Source organism: Trachypithecus francoisi, unplaced genomic scaffold, assembly GCF_009764315.1.
Source record: "Trachypithecus francoisi isolate TF-2019V2 unplaced genomic scaffold, Tfra_2.0 Lachesis_group13, whole genome shotgun sequence".
NCBI classification, from domain to species: Eukaryota; Metazoa; Chordata; class Mammalia; order Primates; family Cercopithecidae; genus Trachypithecus; species Trachypithecus francoisi.
The window spans coordinates 109,458,163-109,472,293 of NW_022681458.1; the positions used below are offsets into that span (position 1 = coordinate 109,458,163).

General features: G+C 42.7%; 1 protein-coding gene across 8 annotated transcripts in view; it reads right to left on the reverse strand.

Annotated features, from left to right (window-relative positions):
• MGAT5 (alpha-1,6-mannosylglycoprotein 6-beta-N-acetylglucosaminyltransferase) overlaps positions 1–14,131 on the reverse strand; it is a 334,005-nt gene that overhangs the window by 40,977 nt on the left and 278,897 nt on the right. For all 8 annotated transcript variants that reach the window (XM_033231703.1, XM_033231695.1, XM_033231697.1 and 5 more), the window contains 2 exons: positions 11,533–11,682; positions 1,734–1,880 (listed from right to left, as the gene is read on the reverse strand). In XM_033231703.1, coding sequence (XP_033087594.1) covers positions 1,734–1,880; positions 11,533–11,682 — 297 coding nt within the window. The remainder of the gene's footprint in view (positions 1–1,733; positions 1,881–11,532; positions 11,683–14,131) is intronic.

Consider the following 14,131-nt stretch of genomic DNA (forward strand, 5'->3'; position numbering starts at 1 on the left):
CTGGGGATATGGGGAGATGTTGGTCAAAGTTTCAGTTATACAAGTTGAGTAAGTTCTGGAGAGCTAGTGTGCAGCATTATGACCACAGTTAACAATACTGTATTGCATACTTGAAATTTGCCAAAAAAGGAGATCTTAAGTGTTTTTACCATGAAAAAAAATCTATTTAGTATGTAACGTGATAGATTAGCTTGATTGTAATGACTATTTCACAATGTGTGTATTTATCAAAACATCAAGGTGTACACCTTAAATATATTTTTTGTCAAAAATTAACAAAAAACCCGAGGGATGATTTACTAGTTTCTTCTCCACCCTAAACTCCGAAGTTTCAAAGAAGTCAGTCACATGCTAAAGCAGAGATCCCTAAACAGATATTTTCACTGCTAGGCAGCATCTTTTTAAACTTTTCAAAAGAATAGGTTCATGGCAGACTGAATTTCCCCGGTCTCTGTGTCCTAGCACTTCCAACAGCACTAGCACACAGATATGTACGTTAAGTTCTGCCGAGTTATAAATGAGCAAACTGACCTCTGAATACAAAACCACTCCCCAAATGAAGAATTCAAATTTATTATTCCAGCAGAAGGAAAAAAAAAAAAAAAACCACACCCACCCGCGCGCACACACATATAACCCTTGTCAAAGGTTATCTGGGCCACAGATTAACCTTTTATAGATAAACTATGGATCTTATTGATCTTCTCTCTCTTTTGGCCATTTCACCAATGACAGGAAGGGTCAGAGAAAAATAACTCTCAAAATAATCAGTTCTATCAATTGTCAAGGTTTCTGACTGATCAATAAAAAATAATCATTGAGAATGCATCTTATATACTATATGGGAGAGAAAATGACTCAGAAGGGTTTAAAAGCAGAATTGAAAAATGTATGTTTTATAAACTGTCCTTCTACATTGATACGCCATGGGAGGGATGCTAATCAATGTAATCCTCCAAAGGCCCTGAATGACGAGGATGCTGCTATGACTTCCCTTCATAAGCTGCCTGCAGAGCCACTTACTACTAACTACACAGAAATAATCAGAAAATCTATCTTATGATTTCTTGCACACACGTATTTCTGAGCAGATGCAGAAACACCCAGTTTGATCACTCACAGGTAAAAGACTTTTGTTTATTGCCCTAAATCAAATCCGACTACCCTCAATGGTGATTCATCACACACTGCAGATTTTCAACAGGATCTCTGAAGGCAATTCAAATGAGGCTTCTGCAAATGGTTCTAGCAATGGCAAGATTACTTCTTGGAATGGTGTGTGAAAAAAAATTACTTCAATTATCCATGATACATATGGTATACTGAGGCTGATGGTTCTCTGCAAACTCCCACAGTCCACTTTTTATTCTCCAAAGCCCATCATGGGGAGCAGATTCTTCACAAACATCTACTAACCAGTTATCTCACTCCCTAAACTTCAAACATTCAGAAAATCAGAGTTCAGCTATAATCAGAAGGCTAGAATGTCTGAGTTTACAATAATCTAGAGTGGGGGTAGAGTGTGAAGATCCCTTACTTGATGAAGGCAGAAGTAGATTCAAATCCTGCCCCTAACTCGCAAGGTGACGTGATGGGGTCATTTGTCTCTCTGAGCCTCCACACCCTCAGCCTCTCATCCAACCATGTTAAATGAAGTTAACGCCCACATTAGCACTCAATAAATAGCTATTATTCATAGTATTCAAAGTGGAATAATTTTGATAGATGCTTACCTCTCTCAGAGTTGGCTTGCCAATGAAAAAGTCTGTGTTTTTGCTGCTTTTGGGTGGGTTGAACTTGGGATTCAGAAAAGCACATCCATTTGCGATAGCCTCCAGGGGAGCTGGGCCCTCGTAAGGGAACCCAAGTCCAACAAATAACTGTAAGACAGAAAACCACACAGCATATGAACACATCAGGCAGAGCCATCAGGCAGGACAGGCATTCCCAGCTTGCGGGCAGCGATCCTGTGGCCCACTCCCGAGTGGACACCTCGCTTTGGAAGGCTCCCAGGCCCTGGGGGGTGAGGCAGAGAGAATTCAGCTTACACCAGGATCTGAAAAACTACGAACTTTTAAAGTCCCCATAAAGCTGCTCAACTCACTATGCTCTCCTCCACTAAAGGAAGTAAAAAATTAAGTGTCTAAGGGTATCGGGGGATAGGGAGGTTGGAGTATTAAAAGAAAAACCACCACCACCACCAAGACCCAACAATAATCTTTCTGTAACTCACCAGGAGACATGACTGGAAAAACACTTGCTTAACTACACAGAAGGTTTCTTCATTGAACCAAAGAAACAACAGGCCCTTTCAGGAATGCTGGGCGGAGGGACAGAAAGGTCACTTGGAGGTTTGATTGCAGTTCAAATGGAACTGCTTTAAAATGATGGTAGGTCAGTAAACACAGGTTTTCATAATGGGGTTTACACTGGGGACACCAACATCTTGGTGTTGATTTTACCCTCACAGGGGAGAGACTGTGCTGTGTTGATGAATTTGCAAAGCAGCTGCTTCCCTCTCCGGCAGGCAAACCATGTGCTTCCCCCAAGACAGACCATAGATGGCAGCAACAACTTGCTCTCAGAGTTCTCAGAGCAACCACAGCAGCTGGAAGCCACGATGACAAAGGGGACAAGCTGCAGTTCAGTGGTGCTGATTTCCTGGGTCCAAAAATGAAATAACTGCTCCCAGAAATGCCTCGGCACATGCTGTCGCAGTGGATGCATTTCGCACTGCTGGATAACTGCAGGTTGCTGATGGGCAGGGTCCAGGCCTGGGCTTGATGAAGCTGTGTCCTCCCTACCCACATCAAAGAGCCTGCTCTGTTCCAGCCCCCAGGGGCACATTAAGTGAGAAAAGATAACTGGGCCCCAGGGCGTCCTTTCCTTCTGCCATCACACAGAGCATCACCCACCACAAGGCCAGGCGTTGAGAATAAAGGAGATGGCTCAAATAGATTTAGCTACAAGCTTGATTCTCTTTTTCCCTAGGTCTTTTCACAGCAATCCCCTCCTCATCAGCTTTGCAGCTGCTCTAATTGAACCATGGATCGTTTAGAAAGGTTCAGCTGGAGGGTGCAGGCAACCCTGAGCACAGCCCATGGATGACATACTGGAGAACCATGTAGCTCCTGAAGGAATTCTGGGGCAAAGCACTAACATCTCAGGTTTTCTGGACCTATTTGCTTGTGTTTTGCACACAATAGGGTACTCAATCTTTTTGGTTTTTTGAAAGAATAAACTTTCATTTCCTGCAAACTGCAGTGATCACAATGCCAGAGACGTCCACAGGGCAGGGAGCTGGGAAGAAAAGAAGCTTTGAGAGGTCAGCAGAGCCCCTAATACTGGCTGGTCATTTCCCCCTTGGGCAGCAGAACCACGGAAGATCACGAGTGGGGGTGGTGGTGAGGAAAACATGGTAGCTAGGAGCCTGGAAGCTGTAGGATCAAGGGAAAGCTCTACTACAATTAGGAAGCTCCTGCTCTGCATCTTACTCTTATTATACAGCTCACAGAAAGCAGATTGTCAGAGAAAACTTCTAACTATAGGGTGTGGCCTGGGCCTGTGGCTCAGGGGTGGGGGAGATCTGACTGCTGCAGATGAAATGGAGGGAAACAGTGGGATGTAATAGTCCCACGATATCCCAGCTTTATGGAATATGAAGAATCCAGGGTTGTTATCCATCAGACTTGTGATCGCTGTGATTTGCCCTCTCCTATCAGACTCTGGAGAGGATGTGCCGGCTCTCCAGTGGAAAACAAATGACCTCTGTCAGGCCATGGTTAGACATAAGATAGCACAGGGATTCCAGATCTTTCTGACTGAGGAGAAAAGTGCTAGAAGATGCAGATCAGGATCTCTGCAGGTTTAGTCAGATAACCCACAGTGCTTCCTGACTTCTGAAAATCAGGGCCTGCCATAAAGTGTGGACTGTAAATTTCAAAGAACCACTCTGGAGGAAATGCAAGCAGCACAATGTTTGTCTATTTAAACAGAAAATTTTGGGAAAAATTTAATTAGCTTCTTTAGACCAACCAATCTGAACCCATTAATTAAAAGGATTTGAGGCTGTTGCTTAATGGACTTGAATGTGACCTAGGTTTAATTATATCTGAAAAACAATATGAACCATCTCTTCTGCCCTGTGGGCACCAGAATATCTCAGTACACATAAAATAAAAACTTTAGGTTAACTCTCCCAAGCCTCATATGTTTAGAATGAAGCCTAAGCAAATACAACATAATTTGCTGGCAATGAGTGTTTTTGTCAGACAAGTAGGACTATAGGAAATACATTATTTGGAAACACCAAAATAACAGTTTTTTTGTCACTTCAGTCAATAAGCAATTTTTTTCTTGCTTCCTGTGTGCTTATTACCTGTGACATTACAATGGAGCAGATGTATTAAGGTCAAATAGCACATCTGAGGTTTGAATGAAAACACAACAGGCAGAGAGAGTTCATCACACCAAACAGCACTCTGTAAACTTCCTTGCACTTATGGTTTTGCAACACATTGGCACCTTAATCACACTGAACTGCTTTTCTCCTAATTCCCTGCTAGTCTGCCTGCTTACCAATTTCCTTAGCAAGGAGGCAAGAGACACACTGCCAGAATGTACTCAAGTGCCAAGGCTTAACTGCCGGAGAAAACTGGCCATATTTTATTTATACTTCACCTGGCCTTCAGAAGCCCAGAATCTAATGAGGATATTCCAGATGACAAAATATCTCCATGGCTGCAACTCCAGCTCCATCAGTGAGTATTTCTACACAGAGGGATTGTGGGATCTAGGATTAAATTTTTGAACTAATGCTAAGCAGAGAGAACAGATGAAGCACCATACGTTTTCTTCACAGTATAGGATTGGGACGTTCCTACATGTCCATAAAGGGTCTAGTAAAACTACTCAGATTTTTCCCACTCTGTGAAAGAAGACACAATTGTTTTAAACTGCTAAGTGGAGTACTTAAAGAATCCTTTAAACATGGATAAAGGGGGTTCTTATCTATGGGCTTGGTCAGTTTCACTCTTGATGCGGAACATTGAGGATAATCCTAAATAGAAAACATACACACAACATAAACTTTTCTGGCCAGTTTTAATTAGTGAAGTTGGCATGGTGACTCCAGAGGGAAACTGAGCAATGAATCACTCCAGGTTCACCAAATGAATTGATGAATCCATTATTGGCACAAAGTGCCCAGAACAATGTGGTAATTTACAGCACAGGTTCTGGAGTCAGACTGTAGGCTTCAAGGCCTGGTTCCATCGTTGCCTAGGTTAGTAACTGTGACAAACTGCTAGGTGCTTCTGTCTATGGATTCTTTAAGGCCCATTTATAATCTATTCTATTTATAGGGCCTTAGTCCAGGTAACAAGCTTGCTAAACTTCAGTCTTTTCATGTATAAAATAATAGTGCTTTATTTCATGGGGTTGCTGTGAGGATTACATGAGATAGTACATGGAAAGGATTCATGACAAGTCTTGGCACTTAGTAAGTGTTGGATAATCAGTCACTCAAATTCAAATCCATATGTAATTTCACACAGCTGCATATTACGGCCCTGTATCATTTAGACAGAGTTTAGGTGTGCAGGAGTTATGTTTGTGGGTTTTTACAAGATGCTCAGCACCTGCATTATGAGTTCTTATTGTTTCATAAAGTACCTGTACTAAAAAAGGGGCAGAGACATTCATCAGAAGACAGGTAAGAGATGATATGGTTTACAGTGAATGCCACATAAGCCAGTCCCACGAGTCACATGCTATTGCTAAGCTTTGCTTATTTTTATACAATGACTGGAAATCATTATATTAATGTTTCTGGTAATAGGCATCCCTTTTATATCTTAAAAATAACCGAGACAAGGGCTGGGTATGAAGAAAACAATTTTCCCAAAGTGTGATGCTTTTATGTAGCCCAAAGGGACCCTTCTCTGGCCATCTGCCTTCTTTCAGGTACCTGATGATTAAAGAAGGGATAAACAGTGGCCAAACTCTCTCCCATCCAGGCTGGCTCTATCCTCCCAAGGGCTCCACAAGCCCCTGACCCACATGACCTGAAGACTCTCTAGGGAAGAGCTGGAAGGGCCACAGAGGCTAAGAAAAAGAAGACCCACAAAGCATGTTTACATGCTCAAAGCAGACTTTTGTCAAAGTCTGCTGCTAAACCAAAGACTATTTCCTGAATACCAGCCGGCTGATTATGTCCAGCTACCTAAATACCCTTTCAGAAACAAAAACCCAAACCACAAACAACAGCATCAGGATAAAAAGTTCCTGAGTTTCGGTCATTTGAAAGCCCCAATATAAAATCAAACACCTTACAGTTCACATTGTAAATTTATTAACTTGGAGATGGGGGAGTAAAAGAGTATTTGCATAAATTTAAACCTGTAGATGCTGAACATGTTCAGCTAGGCCAGGCTCAAGTGCTCACCATTAAAAGTCCACTCAGGCATCACCTCCTGGGAGGACCCTTTCCTGACCACGCCTCTCTCACCCAAATTCCACACCAGGACAACCCCTCAGCTGCCAACATGGAGGCAGCGAAACAGGCTTATTCACGACTGGAGCCTCAGTGACTGCTTCATTAAAATAGTACTGTTTATAACAGTACCAAGATCACTGGATTTCTGTGATGAAAAGAGAGAATACACAGAAAGGGCTTAGCATAGGGCCTGGCACATGGTAGAGGGGAGAGATAATGGCTGTTACTGTTACGGTAAATCCCATACGCAGGTGCATCGCAATAGCATGGAGGTGTTAAACTGTGACTGACAGTGGCTCCTGTCCTCTGAATGGGACTGCCCCATCCACTACATTGATTTCACAAGTCACAGAATCACATTTTACAAAACTGAACTGTTGGCCCCACTCAGCGTGACAGTAAAGTTTTATGTTGGTATCATTATTTCATATTATGACTAGTTCTACCTGTGTACTATCCACATTGTTACAGTTACCTACTTTCCTCTTCCAGCACACCTGTATGCTCCTTGTTGGCAAAACTGCTTGAGTCATCACTGTCTCTAGAATGGCTAGACTAAGGCCTAGAATACATCTAGTACTTAATATTATACTTACTTGCTGGATGAAAGAGCAAAAGAATAAATACTGTGAGACTGGATCTTTCCAGCAATCAAGTGTCTCTGTGCACAGAGGTTGAACATGTTATATTTATTTGAGTGTGGGGATGCGCTTTTGCTCTGAAAGTCACACAGGGTTACTGACTCATACCTCTGTACACTCCTCAGTCTACATACATGTATGGCTAAGGGGGAAGGAAGGAGGCATGGATGTGTTCATTCAATTTTTTTCCCCATCTAGATGGCATGGGAATGATTTGAAGTATGCTCACTAGGATGAAACCTGCTTCAATTGGCTGCCTGAGGGCAAATGGGAACCAGTATCTGTAACAGAAACAGAAGGACTGCTCCCCCTAAGGAAGCAAGCTCTTGGGCTATCACTTACAGGGCCTGCAGATGTAAGCAACGTCACAGACACGCAGGCATGGGGTATCAGAAGGGTAGTGTCCCTAGCTGGGGAGATCTAAGAGACCTAGGCGCAGTGTATATGATAACAGGAGGAAATCTCAGAGATCCCAGATGGTCAATGTGTTTCATTTTGGATCCTTCTTTCCTTCTTTATACAATCATCTAAATGCCTTTTATAAACCAGGCACTGTGAATGCACCCGTGGATAGAACAAGCAAAGGCCCTTTGCGCTCACGCAGATGCATGAGTCTGTTGCCTTAAGCCCTGGGTTTTTCAAACAGCCTTTTTTAAAGACAGGGTCTCCCTCTTTCACTCAGGCTGGAGTGCAGGTGTCCTCAGCTCACCACAACCTCAGCCTCCTGGACTCAAGTGATCCTCCCATTTCAGCTTCCTGAAAATCTAGAACTACAGGTGAATGCTACCAGGTACAGCTAATTTTTTGGGTATTTTTTGTAGAAATGGGGTTTTGCAAGTTGCCCAGGCTGGTCTTGAACTCCTCGGCTCAAGCAATTTGCCCGCCTCAGCCTCTCCCAAAGTACTAAGATTATAGGTGTGAGCTACTGTACTGCACCCGCCTCAGACAGGTTTTGTGACACATCCAAGCTCAGTAAGAAGAGACATAGTTAGTGGGGGGCAGGGTGGCACAGTCATTCATGAGGATAAGATGAGTCAGAGGGAGCACTGCATATTTGCCAGGCCTGCCCAGGTTCCTAGGTGAGTCCCACAGGTAAACTGATAAGCTGACATGATGGGGAAACAGGACTGTCATGACCCAACCAAGTTTTGGAGAGGTGAATGAGTGGAGGTCTGGGTACAGAAGGGGTACAGTGACAGCACGTGTGGAAGCTGCAGCTTTGCCTGTTTTTTCCCCACAGCCAGAATTTGTTTTCAACTGTAGAAAGGACAGTACTGGTCCAGCTCACAAACCATTCAGTGAGTTGCAGACGCAAATGCACTATTCAGTATCATATACGAAACAGGGAAGACTAGGGGAGGTGGACATGAAGAGGCTAAAACCAGGAAGATGAAGAAAGAAGCCACTTTAAAAGAGATGGAGATTTAAACCCAAAATAAAAACATGCCACCCTAGTGAGTCCTGATTTGCTGGCTTAAACTGTACTCCTGGGGTTTGCTGGACTGAGTGACTCGGCTGTGGTCCTGTGATAAATAATTCATTCATCCAAATCTATACCCCAATTAGAAGAGTCTGCTAGATTCCAACAACTTCCTGGCTCTTTTAGCCCCAGAATTAGTGTTATATTAAATTCCTTCCATCTTCACAGGTCCCCTGAATCAAGAGGCTACTAATGACACTTGCACCCCTAATGGCACGCCTGGACACAATTCTGCTGAGCAGAGGGTTTCCTAAGTTTTGTGCAGAGATTCAAAGATGGCTTGTAAAGAAAAACAATGAGTCAGAAGCTGATCAAGCATCAATCATCTTTCTGTCTCTAACCCTCTTGAGGAGATCAGCCCTGCTTCTTGCACCAGTAAGAAGTCCAAGAAGTGTGTGAATCCCACTCATGCTGCAGACATTTGCTTCTTGGCAGCTCCAGTTCCCCATTTCCAACGTGGAATGGAATAAATCACTTTTAAATTGCTCAGAGACACAGAGAAAGGAGTCAGAGACAGAAAGGGTTATAGATGCAAAGCCTGACTGGTCTTTCATGTCATTATTTCAAAGCCGAAAGTTCACACATTTTGGAGCCTGTGGCCATGTGCCGGGTGTGAGGGAAGCCTCAACGATACGCTGCCCCATCCTTGCCGTATTTGCCAAACGTCTGAGCCATGATTCCACTCAGGGCATTTTAAGATACTCTACTCAAGGAGCAGGCAATAGGTAATGGCATCAGTGACATCCTCTACACTGGGTCCCAGTTTTTCAAGGATGAACATATACACCTCGTGTTCTTTAACTCAGGCTGCAATCCTTGCTCATTATGCAAACTTGGACCTCTTGGCCTGGGCCTTCCCTGCCTCTTTTCTTGTCCTCCCCTGGACATCAGTGATCTCCATTTTGGCCTATTTCCTATTCCCTGACAGGGTAATGGATGGTAGGTAAGTAAGGGTTCTTTTAAAATTTGCAAAGCTGAGAGAGACATTCATGAGGTTGGGTTAATAAAAGTGTGCGAGACAGTAATGACATGCTGCTGAGAACCAGCTCTGCCAAATGTTTTTTAAAGGAGCTTGAGCTCTTTCCACAATCCAATGTGAAAAAAAGTAAAATGAGGCAAATGGCAAAAATAGCACTGCCATTAAAGGGCCCAGGCATTCTGATGATTCTAAAATGTCAGCCTAAGACAGAAGGTGATGGAAAGCAAAGAGTGAAAACTGGAGAACACACTTCACTCCTGGATAATCAAAAACAGTCATCAGACTACAGATGACCTTGGAAGGAAATAAAATCTTAAAAGAAACCAGGTCTTTGCCCAATAAGCTAAAGAATTTGTCAAATTATTTTATTCGTGGCATCATACAAATGCCTTGGACATAGAAAGGATCAAATACATTTACAGGTGGAGGAACTGGGGCAAAGAGCAGATATACATTCCTTTGGCTAGTGGGTGTCCACTAAGCGTTCTTAAGTTTGAGTGTTTATGAGGACAGTACATCAAGGGGCTAGCAGAGCCTTAATTTGCAATTACAAAAATCATGAGTTAGGGCCACCTCCAAGACGACCCCAGCTTACTGTGGGCAAGCCAAAGTCTCTAGCCTATCTCCTCATGTTCAAAATAAAGTTAACAGTAATACCTGCTCTATCTAACTCTTAAGGCTGTTGTAAGAATCAAAGAGGATAGCATATATGAATATACTTTTTATACATGCAGTATCACATGATGATTGGGCAATTGAGATTATGCCACATAAGTCCACCTGCTCAACCTCTCTCCCCTACCTTGAACATGAAAACAAAGCAAGCCAGAGACGAGGCTGAGAAATCCACTACTGACAATAAGCTTCCTTGTGCTTAGGATATACCACAAGAGAGATCCATGTGCCTTCTTCACACTTGCATCCCTTGTACAATGCCTAGCACATTGCAGCTACTCAATAAAATTGTGAAATTCATGAATGAAAACTTATTAATAAACCTGAGGGAGTTTATCTAATACACTGAAGTGCCAGCCAACCCTTCAAGGCCAAACTTTGGTTTCTTCACAAGTTCCTGAACTTCATTTGGTACTTCCACGGCAGAATTACAGAAAGAGCACAGACCACTGGGTGGGCTTCCCTACAGTGTCAAAGCAACAGGTCATCATGCTACTGCTGAGCAAAACGATCTGCAGGGGCTTGCCTGGCTACCTCCACCACATGGTCTGAACTCTGCCTCCATCTGTGCCAATCAGACCCTCACATCCCCTCATCCAATTTTACCTCCACTATTTTTCAACACTTAGACTAGCTGGGTTGGCTTCTAGCTCCTTCCTGAATATGCCATCTGTACCTCCACCACCTGACTCTAACTCCTGTCTGGCCCACATGCCAGGTGTATCTACACTCCATCCATCTTTCGTCTCTTGCATCTCTCCTGATGCTTGCTCTGCTTCCCAAGCCCACAGGGACTTTGCCCTCATCTGAACTTCTTCACTGTCCAATGCGTACTTGGTGAACAAGGAGGTATGAGGAAAAGCTGGTTGGGAAACCCACTCCTTGAATAGTGATGACTGGGTTGGGGGAGAGTTCAGCACCCCTGCCTTACTATGAAAGCTGCTGCTGTATTAGAAGGTCTGTCCTTCCAGGCAGGGCCTTACCTTTTCGATTTGCAGCCTTACCCCTAGCCCCTTGCTTGACACCTAATACTGAGTAGGTCCTTAGTAAATACGATTTTTGAATAAATCAATGGACAAACGTAGCAATCTCATTCCACAATTCACTAACTTTTCAGCTGCCACTGGTATAAGCAAACTGCTGCCCCAAAATAGCCAAAAGAGTTTATTGCAGCATTGAAAAAACAAGCATGAAATATTCTGATCCCATTTTCACAGCCAATGGCATTAACCTGAATACCACATCCCTGGTGAATTTTTACCTTGGTTTCTCGAAGAAGAAACTGCAGGTCTCGTCCACTGAGGATACCGTGGTTTTTCACGTAACTGGGAATATTCTTTGTGCTGGAGCCATAAACAGTTGCATGCACTTCCATGTATGTGTGAATAATGTCCAAGTAGATCTTCTTATTCTAAAGAGGAGAACAAGCAGAAGACATTTCTCTTTGTCTTTCATTTGCATAACAACCTGTGTCATGGACCAGAACTTCTAAGACTAGAGGTCACAGAGTTCTTAGCGTGCAGATCACAGGAATTTGGCAATCAAACTGCTAAAATTTCTTTTAAAAGTAATCTGAATTGACAAATGGGATCTAATTAAACTAAAGAGCTTCTGCACAGCAAAAGAAACTACCATCAGAGTGAACAGGCAACCTACAGAATGGAAGAAAAGTTTTGCAATCTACTCATCTGACAAAGGGCTAATATCCAGAACCTATAAAGAACTCAATCAAATGTACAAGAAAAAACCAAACAACCCCATCAAAAAGTGGGCAAAGGATATGAACAGACACTTCTCAAAAGAAGACATTCATACAGCCAACAGACACATGAAAAAATGTTCATCACTGGCCATCAGAGAAATGCAAATCAAAACCCCAATGAGATACCATCTCACACCAGTTAGAATGGCAATCATTAAAAAATCAGGAAACAACAGGTGCTGGAGAGGATGTAGAGAAACAGGAACACTTGTACACTGTTGGTGGAACTGTAAACTAGTTCAACCATTGTGGAAAACAGTGTGGCGATTCCTCAAGGATCTAGAATTAGAAATACATTTGACCCAGCCACCCCATTACTGGGGATATACCCAAAGGATTATTAAGTCATGCTGCTATAAAGACACATGCACACGTATGTTTATTGCGGCACTATTCACAATAGCAAAGACTTGGAAACAACCCAAATGTCCATCAGTGACAGACTGGATTAAGAAAATGTTGCACATATATACCATGGAATGCTATGCAGCCATAAAAAAGGATAACTTCATGTCCTTTGTAAGGACATGGATGCAGCTGGAAACCATCATTCTCAGCAAACTATAGCAAGAACAGAAAACCAAATACCGCATGTTCTCACTCATAGGTGGGAACTGAACAATGAGATCACTTGGACACAGGAACGGGATCATCACATACCGGGTCCTATTGTGGGGAGGGGGTGGGAGGGATAGCATTAGGAGATACACCTAATGTAAATGATGAGTTAATGGGTGCAGCACACCAACATGGCACATGTATACATATGTAACAAACCTGCACGTTGTGCACATGTACCCTAGAACTTAAAGTATTAAAAAAAAAAAAAGTAATCTGGTTGGACTTTGAGGACATAAACAGTCATATGGCCATTATATAATTACGTAAGAAGAAATACATTATATGGCAACATATTACTGAATACCAACTGTATAATTTTGCAAGAAGAAATACATTATATAGCCAACTGTTCTGAAGTATCATCCTTGCTTTGTAAATTACCAGGGACCTAACAGTTGCTTTTGGCTCTTCCTACCTCTATGAGAGGAAGTTTGGGGAAGGACAGCCCGGGGAAGGCAGTCAGTTGGACTGGAATATTTACCCAGAGATGCTAAGCTGTCCCAGAGGAATACAAACATCCCCAGCTCTTGCCAATGTTTCTAGTGATGCTTAACTCATGTTGTCAGAACCGGATCCCACCTAAATCGGGATCATGGGAAGATGAGAGTTTCTCACAGCTGGAGAGATAATGAGAATACTCAGGTAGATAAAAGTAGAAAAAGAGAATAAATGTCAATTTTGATGAGCTCTGAAACATTCAAGAGTAGTTTTACTTACAGTGTTAGAAGCAAAACCAAACCCCTTTTCTTGTATTTGTAGGCACTGAATTTTGAGGCACATTTTCTAAATCAAAACCACCTGTGAACTGGAAGCAAGTTCACTTTTTCTACCTCTGGGTTTCCCTGTAACTAAACTGTACAAGCTGGGGTTTGTGGGTTTTTCTTTTCCTTTTTTTTGGGAAATTTTCAAAAAGTCAAGTTCTGTAATGTTTTCCAGTTGTATAAAAGTAGGACAAGGTTTCCTCATTCTAAGCCTATTTTCAGACACTCCAGGCAAATCTAATGGCTGGTTTTGTGACTTAAGACCACAAGGGACACAGGGGTGTGGTATCAGCAGCCAGAGTGCAGGGAAGCCTGGAGGCAGTCTGTAAATGAAGCAATTCATGATCTGGTCTCTGCCATTCACTGCCCTGGTGATATTACCAAAGACCTTCAACTTCAGGGGAAACATTTCAAGTAATGTATCAAAAGTCTTCATGACTGGGAAAACTGCGCAGTCTACATTCTTCATTTCATGTACCAGGATGACTTTGTTTGCAACGAGCAAGACCACCCTTGCCACCCTAACGTATGAATAAAATGAACAGTGGGACTGAAAGTTTAATTCCATGCCATGTCTGGTATGGCCACAAGATGCTGAATTCATTACCTTAGAAATGTATACTTTTAAATTAGTACAGACGCTTACACCTACCTGGCATATGTTAGTTTGAAGGGTTCTAGGATATGGTTCATTGTGCTAGATGTATCTGGTAACT